General features: G+C 39.6%; 1 protein-coding gene across 2 annotated transcripts; it reads right to left on the bottom strand.

Annotated features, from left to right (window-relative positions):
* Window positions 1-594: 594 nt before the first annotated feature.
* Window positions 595-25,512, bottom strand: ZGRF1 (zinc finger GRF-type containing 1). Of its 2 annotated transcripts, none has more exons than XM_054824359.1 (29): window positions 25,429-25,512; window positions 24,833-24,953; window positions 24,140-24,311; window positions 23,939-24,019; window positions 23,758-23,814; window positions 23,137-23,322; window positions 20,548-22,750; window positions 20,147-20,229; window positions 19,371-19,469; window positions 18,155-18,257; window positions 17,962-18,068; window positions 17,611-17,761; window positions 16,001-16,659; window positions 14,283-14,421; window positions 13,592-13,776; window positions 13,019-13,206; window positions 12,292-12,431; window positions 11,264-11,410; window positions 9,133-9,247; window positions 8,013-8,272; window positions 6,767-6,926; window positions 6,052-6,129; window positions 5,077-5,224; window positions 3,935-4,062; window positions 3,490-3,613; window positions 2,868-3,044; window positions 2,619-2,753; window positions 1,790-2,051; window positions 595-896 (listed from the first exon to the last, which is right to left on the bottom strand). In XM_054824359.1, exons 3-29 carry the CDS (start codon window positions 24,158-24,160, stop codon window positions 781-783), a joined length of 6,252 nt encoding a protein of 2,083 aa, XP_054680334.1. In that variant the 5' UTR covers window positions 24,161-24,311; window positions 24,833-24,953; window positions 25,429-25,512; the 3' UTR covers window positions 595-780. The 2 variants fall into 2 exon arrangements, with proteins under 2 accessions (XP_054680334.1, XP_054680333.1); XM_054824358.1 differs by lacking the exon at window positions 25,429-25,512 and adding an exon at window positions 25,067-25,191.

Genomic DNA, 25,512 nt, shown 5'->3' with positions numbered 1-25,512 from the left:
TAACCAGTCCCATCCTTCTGAAGTGTTTCCCACAATTCTGATTTCTTACGGCAGGCTCTCCGGCGTGCCTCACAGTCTTCCCTGGAAGAAGTTTTAACAGTGTGACAGAACCTAGCAGCTTTATGACGCCTGTGCTTGACCCGCTTCTCCCCACCGTTCGTACGTTAACCGCCCCGCCTCCCCCATCCGCCTCTGCGACAGCCTACGGCCGAGCTTCTGCCGTGGTAAAGGTGAGTAACTTGTTTTCTTGTCGGAGAGTTTCTTACACAACAGCACGCTTTTTTCCAAACCAAAAATCATTCAGCTTTTTTTGTAGTTTCAAAACAAAACTGAGTGACCTTACCCTAAACCCTGTGAAGTATCTAGATACAGGTCAATCTGTTCTCATTTCGTTTTGCTGGCATCCAAAGACTTAAGAGACCTGTGTTTTATTTATCATTTTAGCCATGCTCCTTCCTACATGTCACCAACTTATAAATATGCAAGATAGAGTAATTCTACGATACTACAATACAAGTATATCTACTCAGAAGAATAATGAAACACTAATAATACAATTAGGTACTTTGTAAGCATAAAAGTATTTTGGTTATCAAGCAGATAAAGTTACTTTATTCATGTGTAGTCATACATATAAACAAGGGGTCAAACCAGAAATATCAGTGCATTGAGATACAAACAAAAATTTCCCACATTCAATAGAAATACTAGGTTTGCAATCCTTCTGATAACTTTTATACACACGCCATTCATATTTTCTTCATAAAATAGGTGCACGCTTTATTTTTCCTTTTTCTTACTCTGTTCCTCTTCCTTCCGTTTCTCCAAATAATGCTTAAGAATGTCATTTAGCTGCTGCTCACATTGGCTTACATGTTGCAATCCATTTTCCCATCCTAAAAAGCAACAATAAGCAGGATAATTACATCTCCCTTTACAGCATCCATCATGTAATTAGTCTGTGGTGATGCCAACATCTATTTCCCCAAGCCCATCGATCAGCTGTAATATTTCTACTTTGAAAATTGTTCTTCTTCAGGGTTCAACCATTAACGAGATGCTTCCTTTGGAAAAAAAACCAAACAAAAAACCTGCAAAAAACCCCCAAACCCCCAAACTTTCAAAACCTGTATTTCCCTCTGTGGTCCAATCAAACAAACGCGTGTATTCACAAGACAGTGACCTGTGAATGAAGCAATTGGGAATTACTCGGTAGAGTTAGCTGGTCTCCAATAGCGTTGTTTTTTTTTTTTTTCTAGCAGCTCAAAATTTATCTTCCAAAACCAATGAGCCCCTAGTTGCAAAAAGACACCGTGCATTTTCCTTCCCTTTATTTAATTACTATCTACTCAGAAATACAGCTGCCTAGAGGAATTTGTTTCTAACATGTTTCTGCCTGGGTCTACTATGTAAAAGCAAACTGGGAAAGGACTAGAGATGCAGCAGTGGGTTTCAGCTCTCCGCACTAGCGTGCTCGTTGTGGAGCTGTCTGGTGGCATCAGAAGAAGAAAAAGAAATCCCATTCCTGGGGAACAAATACCCTTCGAGTATAAAAACCAGTTTGAGGATAAAACTGCCAACGTGCAACTTGCACGCTTGCACATACTTGCATTTTCCTGCGATATACTATATTTTATATTTAATAATTATATAGTATGCACTGTACACTTTCTATATTAAATAGATGTATAGTACATATACATCATAATATATAAAGTGCAGTTTACATAGTGTAATGAAACAAGATGAGCTTGCATGGTTTCAAAAATACAGGAGAAGAAAATACTACCTTTGCAGTGATGAATTACTCTTCCCCAGAGTCTGTTCTTACTCAAACAGGCCAGATTTCCAACAATCAACAAATGCCTCTTTGCTCTCGTTAGTGCCACGTTCATTCTCTTCTCCGAGTCTATGAACCCAATCTGTCTTGTTCTTACGCACGACAAAACAACGATCTCCTTCTCGGCTCCTTGGAACGCGTCTACGGTGGACACCTGGACGGCTTTAATTTCAAAAGCCTCCGAGTGTACGCCGCTAAGCAAATTCTGAATCTGTAGATAAATGAAGATGGATGGCGATGATGAGTTACGCGACTCGCAGTCAATCACTTGTCTCGAGCAAACACACTCGAGGAGTCTGAGCCAAGAGGCGAAGTAATAAACTACAGAGCGCAGTGATGGTAAAAGCTCAGCTAATCATGGGAACATACTACGCGGTGAACCTGGTTTTGACAAATCACTGGTGTATTCGCTTACTAATCACAGCAGCCTTGGGTAACCAGAGGAGGTGCAACTCCAACCTTGCTCAGCAGCCCCTAATTCATTTCTGAAAATTATGTACTATTTAATTTGCCAGTTTTCTGAGTGTGTATGCGGAAGGAAAACAAATGGAAAGATTTTTTTTTAAATCATATGTTTGAATTAAAAGATTTTGACTAATTTTAGAGGAAAAAATACAGATTTTTTTTTCTGTAAGAAAGGGAAATTCTGGTAAACTCTAGTTTACCTATCCCACATTTGTTTCTGACTTCTAGTTGACTCTTCCTAGTTGAAATGGAATGATTATTCTAAACAAATACATTTAAGAAAACTGGTTTATTGATGATACGTCATACAAACCTTGGACATCTGCGCTTTGTAAAGAGTAATCACACCAATGGCAGATCCTTCTATGCCGCTTGCAATCAGAGCCTGGATGAGCTTGACTGTAAAATGAACTTCTGCCACGTTATAAAAGCTGTTGTCTCTTTCAGTCTGGAAACAGGGAAGAAGATTTCCAATTCAGCTCTCACAAAGAGCAGAACGCAAAAAGGAATAGAATGGCGGGAGAACTTTGACTGGTTATATAAGAAATGTTTAAAAACTTACTTGCTCTACCCCATGAACGCTATAAAAACATAGTGTTGGAAGCCAATCCAATACAGGACTTCTGTCTTCCTTGGAAACACCATCTATCAGGTTTCCTTCATAGAACAGCTCGTTGGCTATGGCACTAATAGCAGGGTGACATCGGTACTGCGTCCGAAGAAGTATCGGTTCATGTCCCTGAAGAATTATGATATAGAAAGCGTGACTAGGAAAAAGAATTACTAACTATTTTGCAACGCCAGCTAGGTCGAAACAAGAAATAAGTGGAAAAAATTCCTGCAGTAAGCTGCTTAACCTTCATACATTCACTTCGACAAAAATTTAGAACAAAAACTGTAGCCCCTGATTCTTCTCCCTGGCTTGAAAACTGCACATAAAGATCAGAAGGCTGAATCTGTCATTGGCTTCCAATCCGTTCTTGGTTCATATTTGTTACGCTTACAAATTTCCATGCACTGTGAAAATAACGTTTACGGAGAAACGCACTAGAATGGAATCTGCTTAATTAAAAACCTTGCTGAAACACTGCTCCTCTGACATCTCAACCAGAACTCTTAGCGACTGCAGCGGACCTACTATGTCACCCTCCATCTTCTCTGAAGATGCAATTAGTAGTACATACCATTAAGCACAGCCGGTCAAAGAGAGTCTGCTCCAGTCCCTTTTCATGAACACTCTCAGACCCTTGAACAGTTGGCGGTAATTGCTTAGGGTCTCCCACAAGGACTAGCTTTTCACACTGAAACCTAAATAAGAATGTTAAAAAATAAGAAAAAAGGTCTAAAAATGATGTTGAACTATTCCTGATGCAAGTGTGTGCTGTGTTTATGTATCACAGCCTGCTTTCCATCAGGCTCCCTTCTCCATCACCCTCTTTCCACAGTTAAAATAACTCAAGGAAGGCACCTAAGAGCAGGGCTCAATTTAAAATTACTCTTCTTCCTCTCTAAGGTGAGACCTCAGAGTTCCTGTTCTTAAAAAGCTGTGCGACTTTGGCAAGGCTTGGAGGTCATGTCACTGCTAACTAAAAGTTATTTCTCCGCTGAAACAGAAAAGGAAGGCCGTACCTCGCGATAGGTAGGAGAGAAGCAGGTTCGGTCATCTGACTGCACTCATCCAGCATCACTACAGGAAACTTCAGAGTATTCAGGCAAGGGAAGGGGCAGGCAGCACAGGTCACTCCAACCACTTTTACCTTTGTTATTAGGGAGGGGAGAACGGGTAGACAAAAAGTTAAGATCATTTAACAGTTAACCTCTGTGCAGTACATAGCTATAGCTTTGGCAGTAGAAGACACCTGAAATAATTTGTAGCAGTTGTACTGCACGCTGCGTCATATTCACTGGGTCTCAAAAAATTATATACTACTAACTTCCAGTAAAAGGCACTGTGTACGCACAGAGATGGGTCCAAGTTTACCATTTCTTTATGCTTGGGGTGTTGATACGTTGGAATCAGATTCCTGTATTTTAAGACCAGGTCTGGGTCTGGTACAGAGAGAGTTCAGATTACACAGTCCTCCAAAACCTTCTGAGCCCCGGCAGCAAACGTGGCAGCCGTGACCAGTAGGAATAAGCATACGAAACAAATCGCTCACATCTGCTTTGTTACGATTGCTCTACAACAATTCGGGATTTTTTGAGGTGGGACTGAGGAGAAAAAGCAAACAACTGGAAAGACCAGAAATTGAGAAAATCTTTCTACAGAAAGTAGTAATTTTAAAAAGTAATACTTTGATGCAAAGTTACTTAAAATATATTTGACATCTTCTTGATACTTAGAGTTAGCTCAGTGCTTATCTTCTACCTTTACGACTATATAAATTTTAATTTCAAGGTGATAGTGCAGACTAGTTGCGCTCAGAAATTTTTCTCTCTCCCCCTTGTAAACTAGGTCGGCAATATTAAATCAGATTGCGATACAATTCAAAAAGGGGTTCTGTCTGTAACCTATCACTAAACAGGAACTGCAAGAGAAGTCATACACGGGTAAGACACTAAGCCATAACAGTGCAATCAAACCTGTCCTAGTCCTAACATTCATTTTATTTTTCAAAACCAGGGGCTTGGCAGGTGCGAGAGGGGATTCCCAGTTGCTCATTTTATTTTTCAAAACTAGGAGCTTGGCAGGATTCCCAGGTCCTGTTTGCTGGGCCCTGTGAATAAGACCTCGCGAATCCCACTTTCCCATCCCGCCGCTTTGACCGTACCTGTTGCAGTATAGTTTTATTGGTCCCCAGTTTGTGTTGCTCAATACTCTTCTTTACGTATATTTTTTCAACTGGAGTTAAATCTTCTTTCATGAGGGCAAGCAGCTCTTTTAACTGCTCGTTTTCATTTCCCGAGCCAGCGTGTAAACTTCAAAAAGATTTAATAACACACATGACAATGACTGAAAATAACAGTGCTTTCAGTGTTCGGTGAACACCCAATATAGAAAAATAATCATACTTTATACACAACAGTACTTTACAGCAGTGTACTAACCTATCCCGAATCCAGCTGGGATGGACTAGTGTAATACTGGTTTTAAACCAGATCTTTATCCCACCAGCTCAGGCCCTACCACCCCAACCAGAGACATACAGGTAGTAAATGACTTCTCCGTGCACACAGCTGATTTCAGAGTGGAGTAGAACTTTGAAGTTTTTCATTCTTACACCGTCTTATACCCTCGGTATGCCACTGGCAACAAGGAATGGAAATTTAACTTTATTCATCTTGAACTTTGCTTTGTTCTTTCAAATTGTGTTGAAAGTACTAAGTAGATGGCTTGCTTTTAAGCAGTTACAGGACAAACCCCAGAACACCATAGCCAAGATAACTTGGCTAAGCAGTACAGAATTCACGAGTTGTTACCATTAATTCTCTGAGCATTAAATTTACAATTACTTTCTCCTAGTTCTTATCACTACAGCAGTAGATATCTACGTCAAGCCTGTCTGTTTTGCTTTTCCTCCTTGTGTGAACTCCCAAATGCATGAGTGCCACTATTTTGTTCTCCTCTACTACTTTCCATTTCAAAGCATCAGCTCTATTCCCAAATCAAGGTAACATTTCTCCACCGTGTCGGGTGAGATAGGTATATTACAATCACATTTTGAATGACTTCAAAATACTAATTTTACAGCATGCGTACTATCATGAATCTCAGAATCACTTTGGACCCCTCAACGATTTCTTACCTATAGGGAAGAATTGCTTTGGTGATTTTCCTGATACTTCCCACTCTGATAAAATTCTCAAATCCAAGATCAAGGAGACTTCAAAGAAAAAGAGACGATACATGTTACAAAAATGTAAAAAAAATTTTTGAAAAGGTTAAAAGCGGTTCTAAAAAGGTTAACAGACACATCAGAACGCAAACTTCCGCAATTAACCAGATGAAGTAACTTGCGCCACAATTCAAGTAAATCAAAGTAAATTACCTTATAATGATTTGTCTCAAAAATGCTTAATGCCTTTGCAAGTCTCCTCTCAGAAACAGCCTTCCATTCGTACTTGCCCTTCCTCCCTTTATCCTTCCAAACCGTGAGTTTTATTTCACGTACGCTTCAGGCCGAAGCTTCCCAAGTCTGACTCTCTGCCTCTCCCTCTGTCCCTCCTTCCCCTGCCCCTACTGCTACTTCCTAAGGATTCCTGAGCAATACTACTTTCTGTCATGATGGATTTCAACAGTAAATTTGATGAGAGCAGACCCCAACATTAGTCTTACACTCCTGTAGCATGTGCATGCTGTGCAAAGCAGCAAGGGTAAAATTAAAGCTCCCGTGCGACACTTTCTAGGGAAAGAATGCAATCTTTTTGAAGTATTATACTGGAAATATCAGCACAATTATCTTAACCATAAGTGTGTTATTGTTTTTGGAACAATAGTCTGTGAAAGTCTCAGTAGCCTACCCCAGCAGTATCCTGTCAACAGCAACGTTAGTGGAAGAAGCAATCAGAAGTTTCCATGGAGCTGGCCTTGGACTCTCCGTAGCTTCACTGCTTTCAAAGAGCTCTACTAGGAACAAGATCACAACAGACAGCAGATAGCTCTTCCCAGCTCCAAAAACACCTGGTATTTTGGAAGAAAAAGCCAAAGTTACCAGTGAAAATTTTCTAGAAAGTACAGTTTTAGTCAATTGTTATAACAAATGTTTATCTTATCAAATATTATGCTGTGATTCCTGTAAAAGCATTGCATGTGCTTGCTGCAGCAGCTCTAAGTATCCAGGGGCAACCAGTTGCATTACACTTTGCATTTACTGCCTGACATAAATTTACAAAAAAAAACTACAGAAGGGAAGCTAAGGTATTTTTCCTAAATTTTCTGGTCGAAAACGTGCATTACTTGCTAAGGAGTCTCATCAATACATTAAAATAATACAAACGCAAGTGTCTACATGCACACCCCTCATACCATGTCCTCAGGTACAGATTAAGGAATTTGAGAGATGATTATTGTGGAATGACTTAATAATTTTACCTCGATTAATATGCCTGGCAGCCTAACAAAAGCTCGGGCTAAGAAGTTAGTAGCCTTTTGGTACATGTTGAAAAGGGATGAATCAAAGATAGAAGGAAATATCAAACAGCGAGGAATAAAAATGTGTATGATAATTTAGCAAAGCTGATACCTGACAAAAAGTGCTCTTAATATGAAAAGAAATAAGCAGAAGACAGTAAATAACACTGATCTCACGTATGGATCTTGCTAGGAAAGAACTCTATACTGATGTAAGAGCCTGCAAAAGGCAGAACGCAGATTCAAAGATCAAAAGCTCTGTGCTGATGGAATGCATGTGCTAATGTCAAGGTCATTATCAGAGGGGCCTCATCCAAGAAAGGAATTTTCAGGAAATGCGTGAAGTAGGTGAGGACAGCAGCGTCGCAAAAGAGTTCTTAAAGGATATTCCATACACGGAGGCAGTTTATTCAAGCTCATCTTTTGCGCTACATTTAAAAGAAGTCGACATTAACCTGGACATAAGAATCTCCCTTTAAGTCTGCCTGGAACTGCAAATACATGATTAAGGAAACAAGTCTACTGTTCCATCACTGAGAGAAATTAGTGATATTTCACTAACACTGGCATTACATATTAATTAGCATTTTTGCAAAGATGCAATAGCAACAAATTTCACAGTTATTTGCTATATACCACGTATGATTGTGATAGGGAAGATGTGACTTTCATCCACTGGTTTGCTATTTTCACGCGAGGTCATCATCCGAGCTATCTGAATCAGCGATGCAGCTTGATCTGGGTTCAACGAGAAGGTTTGGATCATCTTTTTAGCCAGTCCCATTGCCACTTCAGCGCTGACGGGCCCACACATCATTGTGCGTTTCAGGCTGATGGCAGGTGGAGTAAATTTCCTTTTGTTGACTCTCTTAGTAGCATTTTCAGAATCAAAATTCCTAAGAAAAATACAACCGTCAGAAGTTGCGGTATAATACTGCGTATGTATAATTTATATCTCATGGTTCTGATATTCTCACTCACCTGACAGTGAAATTCTGAGGATTTATGATTAGCAGCTGACATAATTCAAAGTTGCTGCCCCCCTGCACCCTGACATACACCTGGGCTGTATTTTCCTGCCCCTTATTATTTCCCTGGCTGAAAGCTGGATCATATGAAACAGGCTGTTGGGTTTGATCATTCTTCCTATATGTTAACGCTTTCAATCTGACATAGTTGAAGGCTGCGAGACTGGCAGAAGAAGGAGTGGTGGAAGAATGCAGCCAGAGGTAGGAAGGATTCATTTAATTACTTGTTTTATGCAGTGAATCATAAACAGTCTTGGAAATATCCCTATATTGCTCCGATTCTCCAAGAAAATATTTCATTTTTAGGTTTTGTGTCAAGGGAATCTAAAAGTTGGGAAGGAAATGCAATTCCGCTGAACCCCTGTGAAGCATATGCATTAACACAGATCAGTCGGTGACTGTACTGTCAAGCCTAATGGTCATAATAATGCTCACTATTAATCGCTAGGATGTAAAACATGGGCTGCAGGTCAGCTTTAAGAAAAAAAAAAAAACCCCAAAAAACAACTTAGATTCCCAGAGTTAGAAGTTAAGCAACGGCTATATTTTCATTTCCACATAAATGAAAAATTGCGTTGTCAACAGTTCATTCCTTGCACTGTTTTTCTGACTTTAGTTTTCCTCATCCCCGTTTTATTAGGGCAAACTCAATGGTATTTGTGTTGGGGCTTTTTTCTGTACCTATTGACATATTGTATGCTCACAGTATCACTCAGAGAGTAACTTACATTTTTAGTAGATACGGTATTAGCGGTAACGTAGATGGATTGAAGTGCTCCTCCATATTTCTTAAGGATGTAAGCTCACCGCTAGCGTTACAAACCAGCAAGGCTTGAACAAACACTGGAAAGGCCACAGAAAAATAAAATTAGGAAAAATTTCAAATCAGCTAGATAAATGAATTACAAAATGCCAAAAGAGTAATTAGCCTCCTGTAACAGAAACCAAGTCAACCCAATTACCATGTTTGACTGAATTTTGTAGATGAGGAGAGACCTATTAGCCCTTCTTTTCTAAGTGCGTCATTTTGAAGTATTTGTGATTCCAACATTAGGAACCCTCTGGAAAGGAATCTTTGATAAAAATCCGTACTCCTTTTAGAAACACTAGAGATACTTAGAAGGCTTGGGAGTTTAGGAAGTGAATTTTCTAAGGAGACCATCTGTATCACAATAGCTAAGCAGATGTTTTCTTAAAAAAGACAAGACGGGAACAGAAGAGCACCTCCCGTGGGCCAGGCTCAAGTTCCATCTAGCCTATTTCTAAAGCGTACAAAACCAGATGCCTAGAGAGGAGTATAAGAACAGAACAAGTATTCAATTATATTTTTCTAATTCACTGCCAGTTTCCTAAGGTTCTGTGGCTCAGGGTTTGCCCAAGTAACAGGTTTCTAACATGTTTAGTAACCCACGTATCTCTGTTTTGCTGCCGTTTATTACTGCCAACAACTATACGTTACTGAAAGCTCGATTTTCATACGACTTAGGGGTTTAGTTCTGTAATGGTTATAGAATTATGAAATAATCCATATTTATGATCACAAAGAAAGTTAGGACCAAAAATTTCCTAAGAAAATCTAAAATGCCGTGATGGAAAGGCATTAAGATTGAAAAGCTATTGCCGGAGAGATCCGGCCCCGCAATTCACACCTGGGGAACAAACCAAACCAAACCTCTAATTGCATTTGAAGCCCGTGGCTTTGCTCTTTTGCTTTGCGTGCTGTTGTAAATTTTTTTCCTGTATTTTTTCATCTTCTGAATGTAATTCAGAACAAGAGTTTAATGTAGGTTCACCCCATTATGCTTTGCAGGAACTCTCTCCCTAATGATTACATAGAAAGCCTAAAAAGACTAATTTGTTAACTTAAACCACTCTACCTACCTACTCACTGTTAAGTGCTATGAATAAAGCCTTTTGTGATCAAGCACACAATTTTCATATTGCATTAACAGAAAGCAAGCAGAGCTATGTTATTACCAGCTCCAGAATGACTACCTCATGCGCTCTTAATCTCTTTCTTTTACAAAAAACCCAGAACAAACCCAAAACTTCAGCTGAATTCAACAGCAAAAGAAAGAAGCGTGTGCATCATGTTTGGCAGCACGTGTCATTTTTTTGTGACATCTATAGCAGACCCACACTGTTTCTCTCTGCACTTCAGGGTCACTAACCTTACTGTGTCCAAAACACTCAGGACAAAATATTACAAAAATACCCCAAACTAAAATGTTAAAACCAAAAAGGATGGCTGCAACTTAGTTGGGAACAGCTTGCTAAAGAATATAAAGGTCAGTGGTTCATTAAAAAGCATCAGTGCTAGGTTTAGGAATATTTTCTTTTTAAAATACAATGACGAAAATAACTAGAACTAGACAGATTTGTTTTTTTCTGAATTTTGAAATACTAATTTTTTAGTCGTTCTAGACTGTAGCAACAAAGGGACAGAAAGGAACGACGGGACAGCCAAATCGCAGATTTAATACATGGCTTTTTATACACATATAAATTTTCCATCCGTAGTGGGTTGTTTGGGGTTTCTCTCTGTTTTTCAAGGACAGTAACGACATATTCCTGTTACCTACACTCTGACAGTCAATTTGCATTCTATATTATATTATTTACTACATTACCCTCATTTCTTCATCACCCATTTAGGATTTCTTACCAGCTGCTTTGCAGGTTTATTTGCATTAAGTACTGGATTCAAATTACACATTCAAAGACACAAGGAAAGAAAATACTGTGAATATAATGATGTATTAGATTTGAGAATTTCTAATCTCATCCTTCATGGCTGGCCAAATTTTTCCCCTCAATAGTTGTTTCCCCCAATTCTGAATTATTTGGTGTAGAACTCACTATTTGATCGCCAGTTTGAGGGACAGTAGCCTTTCAGTGGTAGTAATTCTACTTCGTTGTTGGAGGACGGTCCAAAGAAAGCACTACTTGCAATGAAAGTATCAAGGGGATCAAAGTTCAGAGTCTTCGAAACAACCCAAATATCATCTGTCAAAAAAAAATACAGAGTTCTCATAAGCTTCTTTGACTGCTGTCTTTTAAAGAAAATTAAGCCGGACAAAACAGCTCAGCAGTTACTATGCTGCATCGCTAACCATCGCTAACGTGAAAGCAGGGGGTACTAGAAAGTCCCAAATAAGTGTTCAGTTCTAAAAGAATGAATAAATAATTGACAATTCTTCTAGTACTTACTGTCTGAAATTGGTGGTGACTCTGAAGTTCTCTCCTGGTGCGCCTAGCAGCGTTAGACTTCTGACAAATGTAAAGTACTATCAATTCTGAGAGCATTTGGAACGAATCACTGAAGGGTACTACAAACGTAGTTAACCGCACTCTTGCCAAAGAATAGCAAGCACTGAAATAAGCGTACCTTTTCCCTTCCCTTCCAAAACCAACACATACTGGAGCCCGCAAACGTTCTGGTTTCTTCGGCACACCTGATGAGACTAAAGCTCCCTACGCTATTCCTCTAACATATATTACAGAGCACAGCAAGGGAGATTTCAAAGTTAGGAGCAATAATAGTGCATATATATTTGCCCATAACAAAAATGATCAAAAATTATCATAAGCAAGTCAAACTTTTGCCCATGCAGAGCTTCAGAATACCGGGCTTTCCTCATACTTCACGATTCACAGATTTAATACACTCCAAATGCAAGGACGTGGAATTTATATTTTTCCAAGGTAGGTGAACACTTACAAGAAAAGATGGATTAATGAGATAATTCAATTCTCATTCTAGAAGGGCAAGAAGCATCAGGGTTGTCAGGAGTTGAAAAATAGGATTAAGTTTTTCTCTTTAGATTACAAATTAAAAAGGCACAGCATGACATGGACAACTCTTCTGATGCTTAAGACTTGCTTACCTTTGCTATAGAGAGAATAATGCTCCTTTCTGCTTAGTTTGAGGTATAATTTGTTTTTGGAATCACCATCCAATCTGGCAGGTGTATTCATAAATTTCTTGAACTTATTACATCGCTGTGTTTGCATTTCAAAGGCTTTCCTGTTAAATTGTAGTTTTAAGAAAAAGTATGTGAACAATTGGCAGATTTTGGATTCACCACCAAAAATAAGAAAGCTCCACACACTGGACCAAATTATACAGTGCAGATCGTGGTGGTTGTTCATCATCTTACATTACCAAGTTTTAAATACATTTATCTTGACTGCAAAATGCTTCTGTAATATTCAGCCATAATTGAATTGCTTCCCCTACAGTTAAGCAGCTCAGAATAGCCTTCGATACAACTTCTATCATTAAAATTAGAATCACTAAGAGAATAAATCGAATGATCAAATGAACAGGAGTTCAAATGCAACAACGGTAAGGGATTTCATTAAGCAATTGATCACACTGCTGGTAAGCAGTTTGGATTCTTGCTGAAAAGAGCGCTGACCTCAAATGCCATGGCTGTGAAAATTATTCCTTCACTAATTTGGCTTTTACATTTCTACACAGAACTGTAGCCTCTTTAGACATAGTTAGCGAAAGTGTCTGTTAAATGCTCCTGAAATCCAGAGCTACTGGAATATTTATAAATCCTGCAATTCACGTAGCACTTGTAAAAAGTGCATAGCGTTTCAGAATACCTCACCAAAAGCTGGCATCCCTCATAGAGACAAATCTTTTGACTTCTGAGGTACGTCCCAATACTTTTTATATCATGAAGCGCTACGCTAGGTCTGGACTTGATCTGTGCGGGGTTCACGTCTTCTATCCACTTGAAAAATGAACACTGCTCAGCTTTTGGGGCATCACAGGTATAGAACCAACGTCCCTAAGAAGGGAGGAAAAAAAAAATAATACAAGACCATTAGCACATTAAAACAAAGAAAAAAATTATAAAGCAATGGACCGCTCTCAGAACTCTCAGCTTCTGAAGCCAGTGTGCATAATCATACCTTACAGAAATCCTATATAACCTAGAAATTATAAATTCAGGTCTTTCTCTATATAAAGCTGTTTCTATATGGAGAAAACTATTACATCGGCAAGTCTGGACACTAGCAGATAGTACAACTGATCTTAAAAGTGATGTCTGTAACACATCACTTGAACCTGCAGTTGTAAATCGCACAGAACTGCTCTGTAATTGTTCACACAATACGGTCTATACGCCAAACGAACATCCCAAACTGTAAACAACAAGGAATAAACAGCACCTTGTTTTGACCTTCTTTTTTAACCATAACCAGCTTAGCAGGATGCATGTGATTGCAGAGTGGAAGGCAGCTTGTTTTGCTCTCCCCGTGCCCATCTTTCAATGAAGTGTAAAATGATATGTCCACTTTTGAAAGAGCATTGTGCAGTCTCTGTGACAACTCAAATAGCACTATGTTTAATTGCTCTGGACGTAGAAAGGAGAATAAAAGAATAATTAGTACGGCCTTAAAAAGGTTACACAAGCACGTGCAAACAAATACATTTTCCTTTGAAACTTTCAATCCCAAATCTAAATCAAAGTATTTAATCTGAGTCCTAAAAGGAACCACGTGACCTGCAAAATTCGCATATTGCACATGCAATTAATTTGTTCTAACTGCTTTACTTTCATTCAAATCACATTTAAGCATATGACTCCAAACGATCCAAACATTAAATAACTGTTAGATAGGAATCTAAAGACTGGTAAACAGGCACAAGGTTACGTTGTTGAACAGAAGTCTACTGGTCTTTTGGTTTGTCTTTGCAATTTTGGGTATAGATTGACTATATTTCAGTATATATATCCCAAACCAGTTGTTCCAACAGATGACGTTGATGACCTCTCTCCCTCTCACCCTGCTTTGTGAAGCTTCAGAAATGGACTGTTTGAAAATGACAGCATTTTACATAGCATGGTGTTAGACGTACCTGTCAGAGCAGCTTTAAAAATCTGTTTGTAGTGAATGTGAGACTGAAACACAGTTGGTATGAAAACCTTTCTTTTAGGAAGAGTAGCGTACTTTACTTTATCCACATTAGGAAAAGACAACTCGGAAATCATTATGTCCTAAAAAACACAGAAAAATAAACGTTTAAAACTTGCAAAACCCAGAAGGAGACCAATTTTGATAAATGGCTACTGTACTTCTCTCTTTCCTTTTTTGCTTTTATATATTCATAGAATCATAGAATCATTAAGGTCGGGAAAGACCTCTAAGATCATCAAGTCCAGCCATCAATTTGTATCTTGTGCTCTCATTAGTAAGTACAACTAAATAGAAAAAATTCAGGGTCTCATTCTGCAACCAGAAGTTTCAACATGAAGACTGTCAATGAAGAATCAGTTTTCCAAAAGCAAAACACAAATCCCCTTCACCACAAACTTTTGCAGCCTTTGTTAACTGTAAGTCCAGGAGCATGCATTCAGTAGGACTGCCAACAGGAGTAAAATTAAGTACACCCGGAGCTACAGCATAGAGCTTGGACTGTCATTCAGAACGTACCATGACGTTAAAATTTGCCCCTTGACAAACAGCCTGCATTTATAATAATACTTGCAAAGGCTTTACAGTAAGTTACATAATTAAGAGTCATGTTTTAAGCCCTAGACTTGGGGAAGCAGCACACAAACCCCATTTTTAACACCATTTCTGCACAGAAGTAAATCCATCAGGTGAAATGATAGCTAAGGTAGTACAAGGCCAGGGAAGGAGGAATCAGACTAGAGAGCTTTGGGGGAAGCGTGCATACCACAAGCTGTCCCTGTGCCTGCCATCCCAGCTTCTTCCACCTAGCTACACTCCAGAGAGCATCATAATAAGTCTCTGCATAAGCTTTTTAAAATCCAATATATATGGATTTTTTATATATATATACACACACAATATGTATACCAGTGCGTCTATGAAATATCCCAGTTATTTCCACACCCCTATCTCACATGAATATTTTCCTGTACACAGTTTTAAAGAACTGGAAAACACAGCATACTAAGTTTGTGTCAAAAAAAAAAAAAAAACCCCACAAAAAAAGTAGTCTAACATTTTCATTAACTTTCCAACACAGGCATTTGACAACTTTTAGAACTTGACTTGTAGTCAGTTTGGGTTTTTTTCCAGTTTACTCCATTTGTTTGAGACAGTCTACTGGTCACAAACAGCTGCTCTAATTTTTTAGGTCCTTATTCAATGCCGTAACTTTTCCACAATTAAAAATGAGGAAATTTAAAATATTTTAACGTCAGAGACTACACTTGGAGGCAAGATATGGGTGTTCATTAAAAGGATGCTGATTTCACAATTAAGAAAAACACTTCTTGAAAACACATTCCTACCAGTTATAGATGACAAAACAGTCCCACAGCTTTTATTTCATCTTCCTGCCATCAACATTCAGATTAAGAATCTAAATCTGGCACTGTGCGTGCCAAGGTATTACATTTACAAAAGATTAGTCACGGCACTTTTAAAAATACATTAGCAGCTGCTGTTCTGTAGCTGAGACTCTTTTGTGTAACTACGTATGTAGAAATATTTCATCCAATCATACCGATAATATCTTGCAGGAAATCAGATAAATGCAGTTACTTTGTCCGGAAAAATGCATTTCTGTCACTTCTAACTATATTTGCTTGAACGGTTACACACCTGGCTGTCTCCTGTTACAGCGTGGCAGCTCAGATGACTTAACACCTTTTGTGTTGCTTCAGCCAGAGGTGTCTGACTTAAGTGCAGAGAATGCAACTTCCTCTCTGAAATCAAATCTTGGTTGCTGGTATTTGCACGGCATTTACCAAGCACGCTCTTTGCTGTCAGAAGAGGTGCGGAGGCGGGAGCACTTTTATTCACAGCTCTGCTCTCTCCTGTGTCACCCAGCGGCATTCCAAGGACGTTCTCAGCACAGATGTCATCAGTCACTTCCCTGTCGTCGCTGTTTTGAGTTATCAAGTCACACCGAGCACTGTTTTGATATTTTAGCCACTTGCTTTGTCTATATTGCGAAGTCACATTAGGGAACGCCGGTTGGACAGATTCCCTTTGTCCGTCTTCTGTATACTCTCCAAACAGAGAGGTTTCATAATTTCTGCCCTCAGGGCCAAAAGCACTAACAGGCAATACCACCGCCTTGTTACATAAATTGACTACTGAAGAGCCGAAAGATTGCTGGACCTCCTCGCTGTCAGTCGGATAAACCGCGTCAGGAATCTTCTCAGTGGCAGGAAGGGTGACAAATGGAGTTCGTGTTTCAACTGTGGGTCTGCATCTCGAGAGGTTGCATTCCTCTGGACGGCTGGATTTCTCCCGTGCTGTAGGACAAACACATCTTACAAGCAACTTGCAGCACTTATGGATGGCACATTAACTTCAGGTGTACAAAAACCTTAAGATAAGGAAAGAATGCTAAGTTCTTCCTTTTACATCCTGTCTTCTATCATGCCTGTGCAGTACCACACTCAATTTCCCTATGACATGAGTGACTTCCACTGTGATTCTTTTAATACTTAAATCTCTACATTCAGAACACATTTCTGCTGTAGGCACTCAACTTGTATAAAAGAAAATGTTTGGTAGAAATTATTTAAACATTATTCTGTTTTGGAGGTCATTAATGTGATACTCTTGGTAGGTCAAGTGACAGCTGCCAAGTGGGAAACAGCTTAACATTTGCTCCTTTTTCCAAAAGGATCACCCACAAAACCATGTAAATTAATATTAACCGATGTAGATAATAAATAGGCTTCTAGTACCACAAGATCCTTTTGACTATATTCACTATCAATTGCAAATAGCAGTCATTGATAGGTGTTGACTAGAAGCGGGTCAGACGACAGCTGAACATGGAGGAAAACTGAAAGGAGGTAAATAAATTAAATTAAAACATTAGTACAAATTAGAAGCTTAGCTTACGGCCTTTCCCTCGCCCCAACTAGAAGCTGATTTTTCTTTATAAAATTATGTCACTCTTCTGAAGTCTCTTTCAGGAGAGTATAATTGAGGCAGGGAGGAATGGAATGCAAGGGTAATTCAGCCGGTTTGGAACACACTGTTTAAAACCCTGCTTAAAAAAAGTAACCCACCTCCTATGAAAAATGTGTGACAAACACAAATCAAACTCTGCAGTTACCCAGACATATCTCAGTGTATTTCAGTGCCCAGGGTAACTGTCTTTTATAGTGCAACTCTCTGTGCTTCAAAAATCCTCGAAGATTTTCTAGCAAAAGTATTGTAAAATGCAATTATAAACTAGAATTTCTTACTGAAAAAAAATTCTGAAAGTTCTGGTTCACTTGGCAAGATGCTGTGTATCAGGGGCTCCTGGATGTCTCCAATAGGTTCCTCACTTCCTGAAGCTGGAGAAATTGGAGAGGCCGGATGAAGTGAGGAAGTCAGTTCTACTGGTGAAATCATCTACAGATCAAGAAGTAACATGTCAAATGAATGACTGGAAAAAAAGACTTGATTATAGCTCCTTGGTCACTATTCTCTCTCTCATCATTTTGAACAATTAAAGCGTCTCTCAGAGTTGAGATAAAACAGTTTCAAAAATAAGAAATTGCTACCATGAACACACAAGGAAATAAAGCCTAGAGGAGACAGTCAGTTCCCACCTTGCCAGGTTCCCATGGAGTCCACTGCGTTTGTCTCAAATGAGAAGGTGAAGGTGAGCCTGACATTCTCCGTGGTGGAACTTGAGAATACACGTTCAATGCCAGCGCTAGGAAAAATACGCGAAGGACAGAAGTCACGCGGAACAATTGTTCTGAGGCCAATTGCTGCCATTCTACTTTTATTTTCACTTACGGGACTGATCTATTCCTGAGTCTTTAATAATGTTAGACTTCTTTTGAAAATTCTCTCTGATAAAGCTGATGTCATCCTCATGAAGACTTCTTGAACCAGGAGACTTTACCAAAAAAGTATAAGCAAAAACTCATTAGTAATGACACTGTTTATCCTCTATATAAATATTATCTTTGTGTGAACCTTATTTCTAAATATCTTATTTCTAAATATTATTTCTATATATAATTCTTCAGTATCTCTAGCCCATTCTGGAAGTAAGAAATGAAATATCAATTTTCTTCCATTATTTTAAATGCTGAAATATATACTGCATTAGAAAAAAAAATATTTAACGTTGCATGCCATGTTTCTTGGCATCCAGGAGGAGCAGAATCATAATCCAAGAAAGTTTTAACCCTTGCTTTGTAAGTCTCTAATAATTATATACCAAATTTCAAATCCAGTTGAGGTGAACATTTCACCGCTAACACCAGGAAACAATCATTATAGAAGCCCTCTGCCACTTTTCACTACAAGAAATCTGTTTAATATCATACATTATGACCATCAACCTTTTTTCAAAGCGTAACTGATCAGAGGGAAAAAAGAAGTTACACCTTGCAAATGCATACTCCTGTGACCAAAGTGAGTAAAAATAATTGTCTGACTGAAAAGTTGTAACCACAAAGCACTACGTTCAGTTCTTAGTGATTTTGATACGATTGTAGCATTCTAAAAAAGAACGCTCTTTTTTCCTGCATTTACAGGATGCTTACTTGCACTACGGCTAGTAAGAATAACTTTGAAAAAATTGTTTTACCTGTCTAAAGTCAGAAAGGACATAGTTGCTTGAAAACAGGGGTGACAAAAATCTCTCGGCTGCAAACTCGATGTTATCTGGGTACTGCTGCCATCCTAGCTGTGAGCAGGGAGCTCTCAGCATTATCTCACTGGCTGCCGATCCCTTCACTTGGTGCCCTTGAAAGGCAACAGGCTACGTGATAGATGGGAATTATCGTTAACTGAAAATAAGTACTGTTCTGGAACTATCTACAGTCAAGAAAGGTACTTTTCACACATAGAACAAAAATAATCTGTGGCAAACGGCAGAAGAGAACAAAAAAAATCTCCTCTTTTCCTTGCACTCCTACAACTCTATATTGCAAATAGTAAACCACTGAATTGAAATTTCAGAAACACTGTTCATTACACCGCAACTCCACAGGCCTTGTACCTTTGGTTGGCAGGCAGACGTCCTCGGGTCTCTTTGAGCCGCTGCTGTCGGTACGATACATGCCTCTGTTTTCTGTAATAAATTGTCTACACAGTTGGGCTGCATATAAAAGTATCAAAAGCTAATTAGTCTAACAATTTCATAACCATTTGAAGTGAAAAGCTAAGAAATCTCTTGTATTTATACAAGAGAAAGCATTTTAAATTACAGGCTTTTTATTTCAAAGCCAGAACAATCTATGATAGGATAAGAAACTATGTTTGTTTTTCAAATGGGACAGGAAAAAGAGAAGAATTTAATCTCAAATCTTTCTTTCACTTTGGACAGATTGAAAGAAAAATACTATTAATAGCATGGGACAAAAAACAACGTGAAGCATCAAGCTCAAATAGATTTGCCAGGATATTTCAACCCAAGTGCTAAAATTCCTCGGAAAGCCAGGCATTCAAAACGATAGCGAAAGAAAAGAATAAATAGATGGTAAAAGAAGAGGAGGTAGGGAAGAAGTACCAGACATACCAATGTGATATTAAACATAACTAAATATTACAATTTGCATTACGTTTCTTGTCATATAGTAGGCCTCCTGAACATTTATTGGCAGTAATGTCTGCAAGAGGACATCTCCTGTTTGCTATCAGCTTCTTAGTCGATGCCTCTGAGCAATTTCTAGCTCGACCTCTATCCTTTCATAAACCAAGAATTTTATTCAAGAAGCCTGGCACAAAATGAATTTCTCTCGTACATATAGATGTATGTAGTCAAAAATTGGTTACCATAAGGCCAGAAGAATCAAAGTATGAACAGGAAGATGCCTGCATACTTTCTGAGTAAGGCATTTCTGTAAACTCTTTTATAGCTACAAGAGATGGAAAAGCATAGTAAGTTACAGTTAGAGTATTCTTTTTACAAGAAAACACCTCAGTATTTACCAGGCTTGCAAACTTTACCCATGCAAATAATTGCAGAATGGAACTGAACTAAAGCAAACAAAGACACAGACTCGGAGCCCACACCGTTGCTTTAAACACTAAAAATTGCGTGAGGGAACCTTCCTAACACATCACTCCAAAAGTATGATTTCTGAATATGAATTGTCCAGCAGGACAGTTAAGAGCACAGAAGTCAAATAGGTACAGTCATACAGAATTCATTTTATAATAGAAGCTGACCTAACCTTCATCTTTCACAAGGGGTTCAAATATCTCTTTAGAAGTCTCTGCTTCATATAACACGCTATTATTTTCCTCCATCTTTTGTAAGCTTTCTAATGCTGTGCTATGTTGAGTCAAAGCTCTTAGAAGAGCGATATTGTTTACCAAATCAGGAAGATCTGATGAATTTCCAGCTATTGCTGGGCATTCCAGGCAATCCATTCCCATTCTTTCACCTTTGCAGCCTTTATGTAAGGCATTTACGCTCTCTACGTTTTCAAACTCAGTTTCACCTATCGCTGTTTCCTCTGGAGGTGAATGGCCTTTTCCTGAAGGATAGACAGAACTTCTGGAAATGAGAGTATCGTCCTTATGTGAAATGCCAAATACCTTTTGATTATCTTCTGCGATATATTGGAACGAGCCATAGCTAGGATCAGGTTTTTGTGACAAAGCCAGCAAAGGACTACCTGGTTTAAAGTCATCATTCTTAGTACCCCAGAAGTGTTCTAAATCAGCATCTGGGGGTTTCATGCATCCAAGCTGTATAACATCATCTTCGGTCCTTTGGTCCGTTGCAGAAATTATTCCGCTGGTAGAAATATGTGAAATACTTCCAGTTTCCTCAAACATACCGGTTTTAGGGTGACATTCATTAACATTTGTGTCACCAGGCAAAAGATCAGAGTGCTTGTTTTTTATCCATGACATGCCATTAATGGTAGGTGCTGCACAGCCATCAAGATCCTTATTGTTTGTGGCTTCAATACTTAATTGACTTTCATTCATCTCTCTTACGTCGTGTCCATCACCCAAAAGTTCCACTTCAGTTCTGGTCTGGTTTGCAGAGTCTTCTGCAATTCTCCCTGCATGTCCGGCATCGTTGTCACAAAGCTGAGGTGGTGTACCCTCAGCGCTGTGATTTCCATCATTCTCTCCGTCAAACGTTGCACATTTGTCTTGTTTGTTTTTACCGCGTGCCACGAGTTCGCAGCAAGGATGAAATCTCAACGCGCTGTTTTGTGCGACATCTTCTCCCTTTAAGCCATCTGGACTTTGTGAAAGCATGTCTCCTTCAGTGAGCTTATTCACATCTCTTTCACAGAGGTCTTCGTTGTCTGTGTCATTAAAATCAAAAGCCTCCATTAGATTAAAGTTAACCTCCATCACCTGTTCATCTGGATCACCGTCTTTGCCAAGCGCACTTAATTCCTCCTTTCCAATTCCGATTTCACTCCGTGTTACGTCCACAGAGAGCTCCGAGTCACGAGGCACTCTTTCTGAATTTTGTCTTGGCTGCAGCTCACTTTGCAACTTCCCAGATGAATTCTCCTTAAAAGCGTTAGTCACTGAATGCTCCCTGTAGCCGGAGAGATTTTTGTCAAAGGCGATTGGACTTGCTGAACATGAAATGTCACCTAAGGATGGGAGAAACCGACTGTCGCTCACTCTGCTTACGGTGGATTCAGGTAGGAAGCAACTACTTGTATTGTGGGGATCTCGTAAATCTTGACTTAAATTATTTGCCTTTTCGTCGCGTCTCTGCCCCGTGACTTCTCCATCGCAAGGTCGGTCAGCTGAATTAAGAAGCATTTCAGCATTCCATTCCTTTTGATCATTTACGGATCCCTTCGTGAAAGGCAGGCGCTGAGTATTTTGAACGAGTCTTTCGGCAGGGTTGCCTGAAAAAGCAGGTAGGATTGTGCTTTTTTGGTTATATAAACTATCTGCGTTTTCCGATGCCTGAAACCGAGAAAGACCGTCTGTGAATTCAGATGTCGTTTGCTCTCTGCATCCATATGTTGGTTTAGACTTCAAAAGAGCTATTATCTGTGCTGTGCTCCTGATGTTGCGTGACACGGCCCCGTGACCGCCTGTTCGACTGCTAGATTTGGCGTGCCCAGTCATTAGAGGAGATTCTGGTTTCACAATGGACTCAGAGTTTTGCTTCTCTGTCTCCTCACATCTGTCAAGAAACGGAGCTGAAAGCAGCGAGGAGAGAGACATGTGTTCTCCATCGTTATCCGTACGCGCATCTTCGTGAAAGTCTGCGGATGGATTTGTTTCTGCATCCTTCTTGCAAATCGTAGAAAATAACGGAGAGGTAACGTAAAACTTGGATGGAAAAGTACCCTGGCACTGCTTAGACAAAGGCAATGTTGTTGGGTTTTGTCCATCTTCCGCTGTTGATATTTTCTTTTCAACTTGGCGTGGTCCTTGGAAACCCTAGGAGAGAAACTTAAAATTAATTCTACGCAGAAATCAACCTCACATTTTGCAATCCAATGTTGAAAATAGGGTACGCTCCATAAAATATATTCTGATCAAGCGGCACGTGACAATCCTACAGGTGTATAGAAATAATCTCAAGCCCTTGCGATTTTCACTGCAGCCTTAGCAATAGCACTCTTGCTAAACCAAACAGATTTAGTAAACTCTGGAAAAAAAAATAGCTACTGGTAACATGTTCTGGCTTACAGTTAAAAAAAACCCCAAAAAACCACCAACCAGTTAAGACATTATCTATATATTTACCATTCATTCAAATACGTGCTCTTTGTGTTTTAAAACACACGTTAACGTCAGACATAACTTGCAAAACAAAGACGTACTGTAAACTTCCTTTTCAAGCCGACAGACAGATGTCTTGGAGGCAGAACACCAGGTTTTACACCATTTCTAGCCACTGCTGGAGTTTCCGCTTCCCTTGGCTGATCTTCAGAAGATTTTTCATTCACTTTTACTGCTTCAACTGTGATCAAATATCGTTCGCTTTCTAAATCATCTCCAGCATTCACCTAGAATAGAGAAAGCAGCAGTGTGTATATAATAGTTCTATACAAGAAAGTTACATGTAAAAATTTATGCCCAGTATATCACAGCTGCCATACAAATATTTAGATGAAAATATACATATACTAGGAAGCGTTAGCACTTAGCTTCAAGTTATGCTGTCATGGTTTAGCCTTATTCAATGTATCACTGTAATACACTACTTTTACCCAAAAGGAATAGAATTCCCTAAAACCTCTATGTTGGTTCTGGAAAAACAAAAATAGAAGCTGTTTTCGCTTTCCATTATTTGCATCGTGGCAGACTTTCATATTCAAAATAAAAAAACCTCAAAAAAACCCAAAACACTACCTTAAGTACTGAACAAGAGTTTGAAATGCTTCCTGAAACACAAAGCACAATCAAACATAAAAATAAGAAAAGCTCCGAACAAAATATACCTGAGATTTTATAAAAATACTCTCCAAACATTGTCCTTTATCATCAAACAAGATAGCCTGCAATGAAAAAAACAAAATTTTAAATAACTAATTTTATTTTACAGATCAACTAGATCGCCACTGACGATCCAGCAGCAGGAAATGATATTAAATCCAACGGTATTAATTCCGAGTTGTTCACCTTATTTCTGCCAGTTCTAATCCTCAGAATTCCATCTTGCCACGTTTTTGCTTTTTTCAATTTTTGGTGAGTGTATAATACCTGTTTTCAACGTGTAAAGTGTTGAAATAATGAAGTAAGAAAATGTTTAAATAACACAGCAGCTACAGTGTCTTTTAATTTATTTCTACTTAATTGTACACAGTGTTAAAAACCACTTACAGTAAATTCTTGAGAAGCCATTGGTTTGGCAAAACAGTTATCCAACAGCTTATTTCGTAAACATTCACATCTTCATACAGCCCGAGAGACAGGGAAACGTTCCAAATCCACCAGAGTTGTGAAGGAAATGCATTGACAAAAAACCCAGACGTCATTTCACTTCATTTTTTTCCTCAAAAGAAGAAAGCCAGATGCAAGACAATGTCAAAACAGGGGGATATAGCTGATGGGGGCATTTTGAAGAGAAACTTTGAAAATAACTTAACACAAAGACTACTGGTAAAAAAAGAATAGCATTTTTATAGATGCCAACGTACGTTCTAAATTCCTGGGGAATTCATTCATTTAAATGAGTGGCTAGCAACTCTGAGAACGCCAGCCATCATAATGCTATTCAGAACTAATGAATTATCCTAAATGCATTTACTCGCAGAAAAAAAAACCCCAAAACCGTAGAAGCTATAAACAGACTAATTTTGTGGCAGGTTTACTGGCTCTACACTTGGTCACGCACGCTTAATTCACGTTCGAGGCGACTGACTCTCAAACTCAGTTACCCGCGAAGTCGAGCCTCTTTACGTATTTACAGTTAGATCACAGTAACTTTTAAAATAGCCTTTGATGATGAAGCCAGGAACGAATCATTACAAAAGCAACTCGTCTCCAGCAGCTGCGACTTACCGCCGTACGTACCGGCTTAGAACATTTGGTCGGCGCTGCGATTCGCATCCGCGTTTGGGGAGCTCGGTCCGTTAACAGCACCGCAGCGGAGACGATCGCAGGGGATGAGGTAGGACTGTCAGCTGTTGGCACACTGGGGATTTGCGAGAAACGGTTTATAATGAGAAAAAAAAAAAAAGAGATTCAGGCTGTTTCGTAGGGCTGCCGCCTTCTCAGCGGTCCCCGGGTGGTTGTAAGGTGCCAAACCTTGGAAACGGACCGCCTTAAAGGACACGGAATGACTGTCAGGGGCAGCCGGATGAATGCGAGCCCTTAGCATAACGCGATGCGGAATGACGTGAGAACAGGGCTGAGCAGGAACGCTGCTCGCTATTCGGACACATCTGCTACGCCCGCTTGCCCCGCACAGCCGGGACAGGCCCAGTAAACCCTTTTCAGCGCATCAGCCGTAAACATTTCCGTCAGCACGGCGGTGTTTGACGCAAAGCCGCCTCCCCGGGGCCTCCGCTGAGCTGCCCCGCCGCAGAAACTCGCCCGCCACCGTCACGCGACCCGCGCGGGCTGCCGCTCGGACTGAGGGGCCCAACGACCCCCTCGAGCCTCCTCACCTGTGCCGGGCGGGCGCGCAGGTTCATGACGGCGGCAGCCGCCGCCTTCCCTCCGGCGTTTGAAACTTCCCGCCGCAGCCCGCG

The sequence above is a fragment of the Grus americana genome, chromosome 4, assembly GCF_028858705.1.
Source record: "Grus americana isolate bGruAme1 chromosome 4, bGruAme1.mat, whole genome shotgun sequence".
Lineage (NCBI taxonomy): Eukaryota > Metazoa > Chordata > Aves > Gruiformes > Gruidae > Grus > Grus americana.
The sequence above is the reverse complement of the archived record's forward strand: the minus strand, read 5'-3'. Positions and strand labels throughout refer to the sequence as shown.